At 41.6% G+C, this 16323-nt stretch overlaps 1 protein-coding gene across 2 annotated transcripts in view; it reads left to right on the top strand.

The window, feature by feature from the left end:
* The window catches only part of LOC118382422 (cGMP-inhibited 3',5'-cyclic phosphodiesterase 3A-like), a 251175-nt gene that overhangs the window by 135300 nt on the left and 99552 nt on the right, over window positions 1-16323 (top strand). For both annotated transcript variants that reach the window (XM_052466553.1, XM_052466554.1), the window contains exon 2: window positions 12297-12338. In XM_052466553.1, coding sequence (XP_052322513.1) covers window positions 12297-12338 — 42 coding nt within the window. The remainder of the gene's footprint in view (window positions 1-12296; window positions 12339-16323) is intronic.

The following is a 16323-nucleotide window of genomic DNA, read 5'->3' as shown; positions in this document are numbered from 1 at the left end:
ATGGGTTCAACCATTACAGACCAGCATGTTGTTGTGATGGGTTCAACCATTACAGACCAGCATGTTGTTGTGATGGGTTCAACCATTATAGACCAGCATGTTGCTGTGATGGGTTCAACCATTACAGACCTGCATGTTGCTGTGATGGGTTCAACCATTACAGACCTGCATGTTTCTGTGATGGGTTCAACCATTACAGACCAGCATGTTGTTGTGATGGGTTCAACCATTACAGACCTGCATGTTGCTGTGATGGGTTCAACCATTACAGACCAGCATGTTGTTGTGATGGGTTCAACCATTATAGACCAGCATGTTGCTGTGATGGGTTCAACCATTACAGACCAGCATGTTGTTGTGATGGGTTCAACCATTATAGACCTGCATGTTGCTGTGATGGGTTCAACCATTATAGACCTGCATGTTGTTGTGATGGGTTCAACCATTATAGACCTGCATGTTGTTGTGATGGGTTCAACCATTATAGACCTGCATGTTTCTGTGATGGGTTCAACCATTACAGACCAGCATGTTGCTGTGATGGGTTCAACCATTACAGACCAGTATGTTGCTGTGATGGGTTCAACCATTACAGGCCTGCATGTTGTTGTGATGGGTTCAACCATTACAGACCAGCATGTTGCTGTGATGGGTTCAACCATTACAGACCTGCATGTTGTTGTGATGGGTTCAACCATTATAGACCTGCATGTTTCTGTGATGGGTTCAACCATTATAGACCTGCATGTTTCTGTGATGGGTTCAACCATTACAGACCTGCATGTTGTTGTGATGGGTTCAACCATTACAGACCTGCATGTTGTTGTGATGGGTTCAACCATTACAGACCTGCATGTTTATGTGATGGGTTCAACCATTATAGACCTGCATGTTTATGTGATGGGTTCAACCATTACAGACCTGCATGTTGTTGTGATGGGTTCAACCATTATAGACCTGCATGTTGTTGTGATGGGTTCAACCATTACAGACCTGCATGTTGCTGTGATGGGTTCAACCATTATAGACCTGCATGTTTCTGTGATGGGTTCAACCATTACAGACCTGCATGTTGTTGTGATGGGTTCAACCATTACAGACCTGCATGTTTATGTGATGGGTTCAACCATTACAGACCTCCATGCCCATGTAAAGGCCATTTTCTTTTCGACATAATCAATTGGACATTTAGTTAATGAAGCCAAGTGAACATCTGGATCCCAGGTTCTTCCAAGGTCTATAAGGGTTGCGTGTGAGCATGTGCACGTACAAGTGTGTGTGTGTGTGTGTGTGTGTGTGTGTGTGTGTGTGTGTGTGTGTGTGTGTGTGTGTGTGTGTGTGTGTGTGTGTGTGTGTGTGTGTGTGTGTGTGTGTGTGTGTGTGTGTGTCCAGGTCTAATGAGGAACTGTTATTTCCTCCAGGACACCTCCTTCCTACTCTCTGGCATCCTGGGACATGAAGTCTCCAGGCTGTCCTTAGCCATCTGTCCCAATGTCACTTTAACTAAAAACACTGACAGCACTGAAAGCAAGAGGACATTTTTCCTACAAAATTAAGATTTTTAAAATTATTTTTTAAAGTATTTATCGAATATGTTTCACAGTTGTGTTTGTTTTCATCAGAAATAATTGCTGATGGGTCCCTTCATGTACGTGTAAAATATGACTTTTAGATGGTTGTGTTTGATATTTGTGGTTTAACTGGAATATTTGTAGTCTGTGTATTTGACTGTGATATGTGGTTGTCTCATCTAGCTTAAGATAAATGCCAGTGGTGTAAAGTAAATACACTTTAAAGTACCACTTAAGTTTTTTTTGTTGTTGTGTATCTGTGCTTTACTATTGTCACGAATGCACTGAGTCACGAAGCAAGTTCAGGGAGTGTTTTAATCAATAAACAAAACATAAAACACGAAACACACACAACGCACCGACATGAAAACAGAGTCAATAAAACCTGAGGAAAGAACCAGTGGGGAGGTGACAGATACAGGGAAGATAATCAAGGAGGTGATGGAGTCCAGGTGAGTGTCATGAGGCGCAGGAGCGCGAGACGATGGTGACAGTTGTGCGGGATAATCAGCAGCCAGATGACCTAGAGGCCGGAGAGGGAGTATACGTGACAACTATTTATATTGTTGACTACTTTAGCTTTTACTTCACTACATTCCTAAAGAAAGCAATGTACTTTTTACTCCATACATTTTCCATGACACCGAAAAGTACTTGTTACCTTTCAGAAACCTTAGCAGGACAGGAAAATGTTCCAATTCATACACTTAAAGAGAACATCCCTGGTCATCCGCTGCCTCTAATCTGGTGTACTCAATAAACACAAATGATTCATTTGTAATTCATTTTGTCTGAGTATCGGAGTGTACCCCTGGCTATCTGTAACAAATGTAATAAAAATGGTGCTGTCTGGTTTTATAAGGGATTTTAAGTGATTTATAATTTTACTTTTGATATTTAAGTATATTTTAGCAATTACATTTACTTTTGATACTGTTTTAGATATTTAACTCAAGTAGTATTTTTACTGGGTGACTTTCACTTTTACTTAAGTCATTTTCTGTTAAAGGTATCTTTACTTTTACTCAAGTATGAGAATTGGGTACTTTTTCCCCCCACTGATAAATACCCGGATCATCCCTCAGGATGAAAGCATCTATTAAATGTCAAATGGAAACATGTAGATCTCACATTACTGCATTGAATTATACCCCCCCAAAAAAATATTAAACAAATATTGATGTCACAAATGTACTATTTGTACATTTCTTTATAAAACAATATATAGTTTTTTTTGTTTTACATTAGACTGTGTGAAACCTAAGTAATACTACTTATATCTGAGAGTGAGGCAGATTTATAGCACTTTGCAACAACAACAAAAAACATGACTATTTGTTTTATATATAACATATATATATATATATATATAACATGAATATTTGTCTCACTGAATTGAAACCATGAAGTGATAGATTTTTAAATAAATAGATGTCTGTTTTTGAAAAATCCAATCACAAGATTAACTAGTGAAAAAACAAACATATTTTTCACAACATCTTTTAAAAAAAGAAGCTAATTTAAGAACATTTCTGAAACAGGATATATAGCGTTTTGGAATGAAACTCTTCAAATATCAACAAATTCGATGTGGTCTTTTGAGAACATGAGAGTAGGACGCAACTTAAAACACAGACTATTTCTGCTTCCACATCCCAAACCATAACAATCTAAAAATGAATCAAACACATTACATTTACATTTACATTTAAGTCATTTAGCAGACGCTCTTATCCAGAGCGACTTACAAATTGGGTTACATTTGTCCTAAATAACATTACTGTAAGAGGGGAACTACATTTGGTTTCCTCCTGGCTTGACCAGTGTGTAACTACCACTCAGTAGCCAACCAGACCAGTGTGTGACTACACTACCACTCAGTAGCCAACCAGACCAGTGTGTGACTACACTACCACTCAGTAGCCAACCAGACCAGTGTGTGACTACACTACCACTCAGTAGCCAACCAGACCAGTGTGTGACTACCACTCAGTAGCCATCCAGACCAGTGAGTAACTACCACTCAGTAGCCATCCAGACCAGTGAGTAACTACCACTCAGTAGCCAACCAGACCAGTGTGTGACTACCACTCAGTAGCCATCCAGTAGCCAACCAGACCAGTGAGTAACTACACTACCACTCAGTAGCCATCCAGACCAGTGAGTAACTACCACTCAGTAGCCAACCAGACCAGTGAGTAACTACCACTCAGTAGCCAACCAGACCAGTGTGTGACTACCACTCAGTAGCCATCCAGACCAGTGAGTAACTACCACTCAGTAGCCATCCAGACCAGTGAGTAACTACCACTCAGTAGCCATCCAGACCAGTGAGTAACTACCACTCAGTAGCCATCCAGACCAGTGAGTAACTACCACCCAGTAGCCAACCAGACCAGTGTGTGACTACCACTCAGTAGCCATCCAGACCAGTGTGTGACTACCACTCAGTAGCCATCCAGACCAGTGAGTAACTACCACTCAGTAGCCATCCAGACCAGTGAGTAACTACCACTCAGTAGCCATCCAGACCAGTGAGTAACTACACTACCACTCAGTAGCCATCCAGACCAGTGAGTAACTACACTACCACTCAGTAGCCATCCAGACCAGTCTGTGACGACCACTCAGTAGCCATCCAGACCAGTCTGTGACTACATTACCACTCAGTAGCCAACCAGACCAGTCTGTGACTATCACTCAGTAGCCATCCAGACCAGTCTGTGACTACAGTACCACTCAGTAGCCATCCAGACCAGTCTGTGACTACAGTACCACTCAGTGGCCATCCAGACCAGTCTGTGACTACAGTACCACTCAGTAGCCATCCAGACCAGTCTGTGACTACAGTACCACTCAGTAGCCATCCAGACCAGTCTGTGACTACCCACTCAGTAGCCATCCAGACCAGTCTGTGACTACACTACCACTCAGTAGCCATCCAGACCAGTCTGTGACTACACTACCACTCAGTAGCCATCCAGACCAGTCTGTGACTACCACTCAGTAGCCATCCAGACCAGTCTGTGACTACAGTACCACTCAGTAGCCATCCAGACCAGTCTGTGACTACAGTACCACTCAGTAGCCATCCAGACCAGTCTGTGACTACAGTACCACTCAGTAGCCATCCAGACCAGTCTGTGACGACCACTCAGTAGCCAACCAGACCAGTGTGTGACTACCACTCAGTAGCCATCCAGACCAGTCTGTGACTACCACTCAGTAGCCATCCAGACCAGTCTGTGACTACAGTACCACTCAGTGGCCATCCAGACCAGTCTGTGACTACAGTACCACTCAGTGGCCATCCAGACCAATCTGTGACTACAGTACCACTCAGTAGCCATCCAGACCAGTCTGTGACTACCACTCAGTAGCCATCCAGACCAGTCTGTGACTACCACTCAGTGGCCATCCAGACCAGTCTGTGACTACAGTACCACTCAGTGGCCATCCAGACCAATCTGTGACTACAGTACCACTCAGTAGCCATCCAGACCAGTCTGTGACTACAGTACCACTCAGTGGCCATCCAGACCAATCTGTGACTACAGTACCACTCAGTAGCCATCCAGACCAATCTGTGACTACAGTACCACTCAGTAGCCATCCAGACCAGTCTGTGACTACAGTACCACTCAGTGGCCATCCAGACCATCCAGACCAGTCTGTGACTATCTGTGACTACAGTACCACTCAGTGGCCATCCAGACCAGTCTGTGACTACAGTACCACTCAGTGGCCATCCAGACCAGTCTGTGACTACAGTACCACTCAGTGGCCATCCAGACCAGTCTGTGACTACAGTACCACTCAGTGGCCATCCAGACCAGTCTGTGACTACACTACCACTCAGTAGCCATCCAGACCAGTCTGTGACTACAGTACCACTCAGTGGCCATCCAGACCAGTCTGTGACTACAGTACCACTCAGTGGCCATCCCGACCAGTGTTGATATCACAAGCATGTAAGCATGAGCAGCCAAACCCTACACTCACACCAATGTGTTATTGGTACCTATTCAAACCAATCCCAGCACTTCTACCTTTTGCCCTAAATAAAGTTTCACTCTTTGCTTGACCAGCCAGACCCTCTCTCTCTCTCCCTCACCAACCCTATGGCTCTGAGCCACAGCAAGCAGCTCAGCTCTGCCACAGGAGTGGTGATGTGTAAACACTGATGGCTTGAAAAGTGGACCTATCCAAAGAGCAAACACCACTGAAATAAGCTCTGCGGTTGCTGCTACACCTGCCTTTCAGCATAGAGAAACAGTCATCGTTTAAATGTACATCTATTGCGGATTAGTTTTGAGCCGTGATGGTGGGTACTGTGCCAGTTGCAGGCCGATCAACCTGAAACTCATACGAACTTCAACTACTTTCCTTATTAACCCGGGTTGAGGCTCTAAAGCACTTCTGACAGTGTCTGCCAAGGGAACTGGAAATGTCACAGGCCTAATATAGGTGCACTAGGTGCATGATGACGCAGTTAAATCATTATCTTTCATTCATGACTAGCCCTGTTTCAACTCTTCTATCCATTGTGCCGCCTCCACACTAACACGCACGCACGCACGCACGCACGCACACACACACACACACACACACACACACACACACACACACACACACACACACACACACACACACACACACACACACACACACACACACACACACACACACACACACACACACACACACACACACACACACACACACACACAGTCTGCATAATGCACCCTAACTTCATGTATCGCTCATTAGTAGCTTCAGATCAGCCTAGTTGATATATGTCTGCTCCTGTCATCAGCAGTGTTAGTAGACAGGCAGCTGTACTGACTAGAGGGATCACAGGAATCAGTGACGAGCTGTACTGACTAGAGGGATCACAGGAATCAGTGACGAGCTGTACTGACTAGAGGGATCACAGGAATCAGTGACGAGCTGTACTGACTAGAGGGACCACAGGAATCAGTGACGAGCTGTACTGACTAGAGGGACCACAGGCATCATAGACTAGCTGTACTGACTAGAGGGACCACAGGCATCATAGACTAGATGTACTGACTAGAGGGACCACAGGCATCATAGACTAGCTGTACTGACTAGAGGGACCACAGGCATCATAGACTAGATGTACTGACTAGAGGGACCACAGGCATCAGTGACGAGCTGTACTGACTAGAGGGACCACAGGCATCAGGGACTAGCTGTACTGACTAGAGGGATCACAGGCATCAGGGACTAGCTGTACTGACTAGAGGGACCACAGGCATCAGGGACTAGCTGTACTGACTAGAGGGACCACAGGCATCAGTGACGAGCTGTACTGACTAGAGGGACCACAGGCATCAGTGACTAGCTGTACTGACTAGAGGGACCACAGGCATCATGGACTAGCTGTACTGACTAGAGGGACCACAGGCATCAGGGACTAGCTGTACTGACTAGAGGGACCACAGGCATCAGTGACTAGATGTACTGACTAGAGGGATCACAGGAATCAGTGACGAGCTGTACTGACTAGAGGGATCACAGGAATCAGTGACGAGCTGTACTGACTAGAGGGACCACAGGCATCAGGGACTAGCTGTACTGACTAGAGGGACCACAGGCATCAGTGACTAGATGTACTGACTAGAGGGATCACAGGAATCAGTGACGAGCTGTACTGACTAGAGGGACCACAGGCATCATGGACTAGCTGTACTGACTAGAGGGACCACAGGCATCAGTGACTAGATGTACTGACTAGAGGGATCACAGGAATCAGTGACGAGCTGTACTGACTAGAGGGATCACAGGAATCAGTGACGAGCTGTACTGACTAGAGGGACCACAGGCATCAGTGACTAGCTGTACTGACTAGAGGGACCACAGGCATCATGGACTAGCTGTACTGACTAGAGGGACCACAGGCATCAGTGACTAGCTGTACTGACTAGAGGGACCACAGGCATCATGGACTAGCTGTACTGACTAGAGGGACCACAGGCATCAGTGACGAGCTGTACTGACTAGAGGGACCACAGGAATCAGTGACGAGCTGTACTGACTAGAGGGACCACAGGCATCATGGACTAGCTGTACTGACTAGAGGGACCACAGGCATCAGGGACTAGCTGTACTGACTAGAGGGACCACAGGCATCAGTGACGAGCTGTACTGACTAGAGGGACCACAGGCATCAGGGACGAGCTCTAAACTCTTGCAGCATCACTCTTCACTGAGGTGGTCTTAGAGAAGTGCCCATCGTTGACATGCTGTTTTTATGTGTGTGTGTGTGTGTGTGTGTGTGTGTGTGTGTGTGTGTGTGTGTGTGTGTGTGTGTGTGTGTGTGTGTGTGTGTGTGTGTGTGTGTGTGTGTGTGTGTGTGTGTGTGTTGTTGTTGATTGTAATTAAGGCATGATGTTGTAGAGCAATGAGGTCAATCCCAGGGTTTTCTAATCAAACCAACCTAAGAGGTTCTGGCAGCCAGATAGCTACTAATTAATCTGAGTACCACAATTAATCTGAGTACCACAATTAATCTGAGTACCCCACAACCGTATTAGGATTATAGCTACAGTCTCACTGCAGAATCCAATGTTTGTCCATAAACATACAATTTTGAAGGCTTACATTTAAGGCATATATTCCCGAATGGTTAAGTTAAGGGTTAACACAGTCCTTATTCAGTGCAGCTGATAAAAGTCTCCTGACCCGGTGATAAGGCCACAGGAAGTGGACTATAAGCTTTGTTTACAAATCGTTTCTACTGTGGGAAACAGCATTCACCCTAATAACACTGCTGTATCCTAAAGGAGCGCAACACAATACTACTACACACTAAGAAAATAGGGTTCCTCAAGGGTTCTTTGGGAAGGTGCTGGTTCTATAGTGGAACCACGATGACTCAAATTGAGCCCTTCAATGGTTATTTTCAGTTCAGAAAAGGGTTCTTCTTCTCCTCTTTTCTGTATTAACATGTAGTTACAGTTTTTCTTGATCGCTAAGACACATTTAATGAAACTGGGTTCCACTTGGATCTCCACCGGAACCTAATGGGTATAACAGTATTCTTTTTCACACACAATAAAAATAATAAGCACATTTCTTGCAACTACAAAAAAAGAGTAAACAACTTTCTACAAAAGACTCAAAGGTCAATTTGAGTCGATCAAAGGTCAACATTTTGGTAAGAGCTGATACAAATTACTCCCATGAATGTGAACCTCTTCTGCACACGTGCAAAACTTATTTGCTCAATTGTTCAAACAGGAATCAGTCCTTCTTCATCTGTGAAAGAGGTCACCTCGGAGTTGCTGTTGGCAAGAATGGGTCGGACGTTCCAGGGCTAGCACACCTGATGCAACTTAACACAATAATCACATCTCAAATCAATAATCACATTCTCAAAATCAATAATCACATCTCAAATCAATAATCACATTCTCAAAATCAATAATCACATCTCAAAATCAATAATCACATCTCAAAATCAATAATCACATCTCAAAATCAATAATCACATTCTCAAAATCAATAATCACATTCTCAAAATCAATAATCACATCTCAAATCAATAATCACATTCTCAAAATCAATAATCACATTCTCAAAATCAATAATCACATTCTCAAAATCAATAATCACATCTCAAAATCAATAATCACATCTCAAAATCAATAATAACATCTCAAATCAATAATCACATCTCAAATCAATAATAACAACTCAAATCAATAATAACATCTCAAATCTAAATATAATTTTCACATGCTTCGTACACAACAGATGTAGACTAACAGTGAAATGCTTACTTACGGACCCTTCCCAACAATGCAGAGAGAAAACAGATGAATAGAAAACTTCACCTGAAATGCTTTTCCAACAGTCTTGAAGGTGTTCCCACATATGCTGAGCACTTGTTGGCTGTTTTTCCTTCATTCTGTGGTCCAACACATCCCAAACCATCTCAATTGAGTTGAGGTCGGGTGATTGTGGATGCCAGGTCATCTGATGCAGCCCTCCATCACTCTCCTTGGTCAAATAGCCCTTACACAGCTTGGAGGTGTGTTGAGTCATTGTCCTGTTGAAAAACAAATGATAGTCCCACTAAGCGCAAACCAAATGGGATGGTGTATCGCTGCAGAATGCTGTTAGCCATGCTGGTTAAGTGTGTCTTGAATTCTAAATAAATCATTGACAGTGTCACCAGCAAAGCACTCCCACACAATCACACCTCCTCCATGCTTCACGGTGGGAACCACACATGCGGAGATCATCCATTCACCTACTCTGCGTCTCACAAAGACATGGCGATTGGAACCAAAAATCGCACATTTGGACTCATCAGACCAAAGGACAGATTTCCACCGGTCTAATCTCCATTGCTCATGTTTATTGCCCCAAGCAAGTCTCTTCTTCTTATTGGTGTCCTTTAGTAGTGGTTTCTTTGCAGCAATTCAACCGTGAAGGCCTGCTTCATGCAGTCTCCTCTGAACAGTTGATGTTGAGATGTGTCTGTACTTCCACAAATTCACTTTTAACAAGGCACACCTGTTAATTGAAATTAATTCCAGGTGACTAAACTCATGAAGCTGGTTGAGAGAATGCTAAGAGTGTGCAAAGCCGTCATCAAGGCAAAGGGTGGCTACTTTGAAGAATCTCAAGTATAAGATATTTAACACTTTTTTGCTTACAACAAGATTCCATATGTGTTATTTCATAGTTTTGATGTTTACACTATTATTCTACAATGTACAAAATAATACAAATGAAGAAAAACCCTTGAATGAGTAGGTGTGTCTAACCTTTTGACAGGATCTGCATATATTTAATCCGTTTTGGAATGAGACTAGAAATTGAGCTCGGGTGCATCCTGTTTCCATTGATCATCCTTGAGATGTTTCTACAACTTGTCCACCTATGGTAAATTCAATTGATTGGACATGATCTGAAAAGGCAAACAGCTGTCTATACAATGTCCCACAGTTGACATTGCATTTCAGAGAAAAAAACTAGCCATGAGGTTGTAGGAATTGTCCATAAAGCTCAGAGACAGGATTGTGTCGAGGCACAGATCTGGGGAAGGTTACCAAAAAATGTATGCAGCATTGAAGGTCCTCAAGAACACAGTGGCCTCCATCATTCTTCCTAGAGCTGGCCCCTCCGGCCAAACTGAGCAATCAGGTCCCTTGGTCAGGGAGGTGACCTCTGTTGAGATGGTAGATCCTTCCAGAAGGACAACCGTCTTCGCAGCACTCCATCTTAGGAACGTTAGGAAATGGTTCGTTATAGCATCATACAGGTTCCATTTTGGAACCTTAGGAAATGGTTATTTATAGCATCATACAGGTTCCATTTTGGAACCTTAGGAAATGGTTCTTTATAGCATCATACAGGTTCCATTTTGGAACCTTAGGAAATGGTTCTTTATAGCATCATACAGGTTCCATTTTGGAACATTAGGAAATGGTTCTTTGTCGAAACTTCCAAAAAGGCTTTATATAGCACCGAAGGGAGATCTGTCAAGCCAAAAACCCTTATTTGACACAATATAGAGTACTTTTTTTGTGTGTAGCTAACTGTAGCCATGCACAGTGTTCTTAGCTAAATTAGTACAGCAAGCTAACTGTAGACATGCACAATCTTCCTAACTAAAACAGTACAGTTAGCTTACTCTAGCCATGCACATTCTTCCTAACTAAAATAGTATAATTAGCTAACTGCATCCATGCAGTGTTCCTAGCTAAAACAGTACAGTTAGCTAACTGTAGCCATGCACAGTGTTCCTAGCTAAAACAGTACAGTTAGCTAACTGTAGCCATGCACCGTGTTCCGAGCTAAAACAGTACAGTTAGCTAACTGTAGCCATGCACAGTGCTTCTTGCTTTGGAGCACAGTGTTGCTTTGGAGCACAGTGTTGCTTTGGAGCACAGTGTTGCTTTGGAGCTCTGCCGTGCGTACTTTGGAGCTTGGAAAGCTTCAAAGATGCAGGGTTTATGTTTGTTCTGTTCGTTCAGTGGTGGCAGTGCATCTGATTTCTGTGTGTGCTTTGTGGAGCAGATAGACAGTGACAGCTCGTGATTAGTGACAGTGGTGCTGAGCTGGGTGACTCCTAGGGAAGTGGAAAATGGCTTTATGAGGCCTGTGGGAGGACACACACACACGCACACGCACACGCACACACACACACACACACACACACACACACACACACACACACACACACACACACACACACACACACACACACACACACACACACACACACACACACACACACACACACACACACACACACAGCAATGTTCATTAGAGTACATAAAGTCGAAAGGCTCCACCGGGCCATTAGGCTGTGAATGGAACCAAAGTAAACTTAAACCTGACTGTAAAATTGAATTAGAAAGCCCGGTGCTTAATGGAAAGTTTTTTTTTTTAAACTGCAGCATTTACTGATTCCCTCCATGTCTCTTCTTCCTGTTTTTTCCTTTCATTATTTAGCCTAGTTGAACAGCAGCAGGTGAGGAGAATAAGGATTTTCACAAGATAACATACTGTTATCTATAATAGAGAATGAATGATCGTGATTGTGGTTGTTGCGGTTGTTTTAGCACCCAGCAAGTTGAAAAGTACTATTCAATGGTTGGTCACTCTGGATAAGAGTGTCTGCTTTATGACTAACATGAAAATGTACAGAATTGTAATTTCTCACTCACTCTGTTTTCCCCACAGATGCCAGAATGGGACAACAAGAGAAGCTCAAGAGGATCTCAGGTTAGTGTTTATAACCCCTTATAGAGATATACTGGCTCGTCAGGTTTGTGTTTATAACCCTTGATAGAGATATAATGGCTCGTCAGGTTTGTGTTTATAACCCTTGATAGAGATATACTGGCTCGTCAGGTTAGTGTTTATAACCCCGTAACACATAGTGATATACTGGCTCGTCAGGTTAGTGTTTATAACCCCTTAACACATAGAGATATACTGGTTCATCAGGTTAGTGTTTATAACCCCTTATAGAGATATACTGGCTCGTCAGGTTAGTGTTTATAACCCTTTATAGAGATATACTGGCTCATCAGGTTAGTGTTTATAACCCCTTATAGAGATATACTGGCTCATCAGGTTAGTGTTTATAACCCCTTATAGAGATATACTGGCTCGTCAGGTTAGTGTTTATAACCCCTTATAGAGATATACTGGCTCGTTGGGTTAGTGTTTATAACCCCTTATAGAGATATACTGGCTCGTCAGGTTAGTGTTTATAACCCTTTATAGAGATATACTGGCTCGTCAGGTTAGTGTTTATAACCCTGTAAAGAGATATACTGGCTCGTTGGGTTAGTGTTTATAACCCTTTATAGAGATATACTGGCTCGTCAGGTTAGTGTTTATAACCCTGTAAAGAGATATACTGGCTCGTCAAGTTAGTGTTTATAACCCTGTATAGAGATATACTGGCTCGTCAGGTTAGTGTTTATAACCCTTTATAGAGATATACTGGCTCGTCAGGTTAGTGTTTATAACCCTTTATAGATATATACTGGCTCGTCAGGTTAGTGTTTATAACCCTGTATAGAGATATACTGGCTCGTCAGGTTAGTGTTTATAACCCTTTATAGAGATATACTGGCTCGTCAGGTTAGTGTTTATAACCCCTTATAGAGATATACTGGCTCATCAGGTTAGTGTTTATAACCCCTTATAGAGATATACTGGCTCGTCAGGTTAGTGTTTATAACCCCTTATAGAGATATACTGGCTCGTTGGGTTAGTGTTTATAACCCCTTATAGAGATATACTGGCTCGTCAGGTTAGTGTTTATAACCCTTTATAGAGATATACTGGCTCGTCAGGTTAGTGTTTATAACCCTGTAAAGAGATATACTGGCTCGTTGGGTTAGTGTTTATAACCCTTTATAGAGATATACTGGCTCGTCAGGTTAGTGTTTATAACCCTTTATAGATATATACTGGCTCGTCAGGTCAGTGTTTATAACCCTGTATAGAGATATACTGGCTCGTCGGGTTAGTGTTTATAACCCTGTAAAGAGATATACTGGCTCGTCAGGTTAGTGTTTATAACCCTGTATAGAGATATACTGGCTCATCAGGTTAGTGTTTATAACCCTGTATAGAGATATACTGGCTCGTCAGGTTAGTGTTTATAACCCTGTATAGAGATATACTGGCTCGTCAGGTTAGTGTTTATAACCCTGTATAGAGATATACTGGCTCGTCAGGTTAGTGTTTATAACCCTGTATAGAGATATACTGGCTCGTCAGGTTCGTGTTTATAACCCCTTATAGAGATATACTGGCTCGTCAGGTTTGTGTTTATAACCCCTTATAGAGATATACTGGCTCGTCAGGTTAGTGTTTATAACCCTGTATAGAGATATACTGGCTCGTCAGGTTCATGTTTATAACCCCTTATAGAGATATACTGGCTCGTCAGGTTAGTGCTTATAACCCTGTATAGAGATATACTGGCTCGTCAGGTTAGTGTTTATAACCCTTTATCAGGAATATAACTTTCTCAAGGTGAGATGGATTGTCAGGGAGTTGTGACCACACTGAGGTTTTCTTTATTTTATTTTATTTCACCTTTATTTAACTTGGCAAGTCAGTTTAAGAACAAATTCTTATTTACAGTGACTGCCTAAACCGGCTGATGATGCTGGGTCAATTGTGCGCCGCCCTATGGGACTCCCAATCATGGCCGGTTGATATACAGCCTGGTATTTTTAGTTATTTTAGTTATTTTATTAGGATCCCCATTAGCTGTTGCAAATACAGCAGCTAATCTTCCTGGGGTCCAACACGAAACATAAAACATGACATAGTACAGAACATCAATAGACAAGAACAGCTCAAGGACAGAACGACATGCATTTTTGTATTCAAACCAGGGTGTTTGGCGTCACGCCTCTAGCACTGAGATGCAGTGCCTTAGACTGCTGCGCCACTCGGGAGCCCAAGACAGGAACAATTATACAATGTAAAGTGTAGTGTAAAACATAGATTTAAAACATAGATTTGCATTCCAGAACATGATATAACCCTAACTGTTAAAAGGTTTGTCCCTTATCTATCCATCTTTGGACCTTTAGATTGGTCCGTCGAGACAGATTATTTAGGTCTCCCATTTTTCATGATCTTCTAGTCGGTGTTCCAGTAATACAGACAGCTTTGACATTTAGCCTACAGTAAGTCATTGCACAGAAAGAGATGGCTCACTTAGCTATAGGTAAAAACTATATGGTTAATTGGATAGATATACGGTTATTTGGATAGATATACAGGTTATTTGGATAGATATACAGGTTATTTGGATAGATATACAGGTTATTTGGATAGATATACAGGTTATTTGGATAGATATACAGGTTATTTGGATAGATGTACAGGTTATTTGGATAGATATACAGGTTATTTGGATAGATATACAGGTTATTTGGATAGATATACAGGTTATTTGGATAGATATACAGGTTATTTGGATAGATGTACAGGTTATTTGGATAGATATACAGGTTATTTGGATAGATATACAGGTTATTTGGATAGATATACAGGTTATTTGGATAGATGTACAGGTTATTTGGATAGATATACAGGTTATTTGGATAGATATACAGGTTATTTGGATAGATATACAGGTTATTTGGATAGATATACAGGTTATTTGGATAGATATACAGGTTATTTGGATAGATATACGGGTTATTTGGATAGATATACAGGTTATTTGGATAGATATACAGGTTATTTGGATAGATATACAGGTTATTTGGATAGATGTACAGGTTATTTGGATAGATATACAGGTTATTTGGATAGATATACAGGTTATTTGGATAGATGTACAGGTTATTTGGATAGATGTACAGGTTATTTGGATAGATGTACAGGTTATTTGGATAGATATACGGGTTATTTGGATAGATATACAGGTTATTTGGATAGATATACAGGTTATTTGGATAGATATACAGGTTATTTGGATAGGTATATGGGTTATTTGGATAGATGTACAGGTTATTTGGATAGATATACAGGTTATTTGGATAGGTATATGGGTTATTTGGATAGATATACAGGTTATTTGGATAGATATACAGGTTATTTGGATAGATGTACAGGTTATTTGGATAGATATACAGGTTATTTGGATAGATATACAGGTTATTTGGATAGATATACAGGTTATTTGGATAGATATACAGGTTATTTGGATAGATATACAGGTTATTTGGATAGATATACAGGTTATTTGGATAGGTATATGGGTTATTTGGATAGATATACAGGTTATTTGGATAGATGTACAGGTTATTTGGATAGATATACAGGTTATTTGGATAGGTATACAGGTTATTTGGATAGATATACAGGTTATTTGGATAGATATACGGTTATTTGGATAGATATACAGGTTATTTGGATAGATATACAGGTTATTTGGATAGATATACAGGTTATTTGGATAGATATACAGGTTATTTGGATAGATATACAGGTTATTTGGATAGATATACAGGTTATTTGGATAGATATACAGGTTATTTGGATAGATGTACAGGTTATTTGGATAGATATACAGGTTATTTGGATAGATATACAGGTTATTTGGATAGATATACAGGTTATTTGGATAGATATACAGGTTATTTGGATAGATGTACAGGTTATTTGGATAGATATACAGGTTATTTAGATAGATATACAGGTTATTTGGATAGATATACAGGTT

This window comes from Oncorhynchus keta, chromosome 17, assembly GCF_023373465.1.
Source record: "Oncorhynchus keta strain PuntledgeMale-10-30-2019 chromosome 17, Oket_V2, whole genome shotgun sequence".
Lineage (NCBI taxonomy): Eukaryota > Metazoa > Chordata > Actinopteri > Salmoniformes > Salmonidae > Oncorhynchus > Oncorhynchus keta.
Note: the sequence above shows the minus strand (reverse complement) of the source record. Positions and strands in the feature narration are given on the sequence as shown.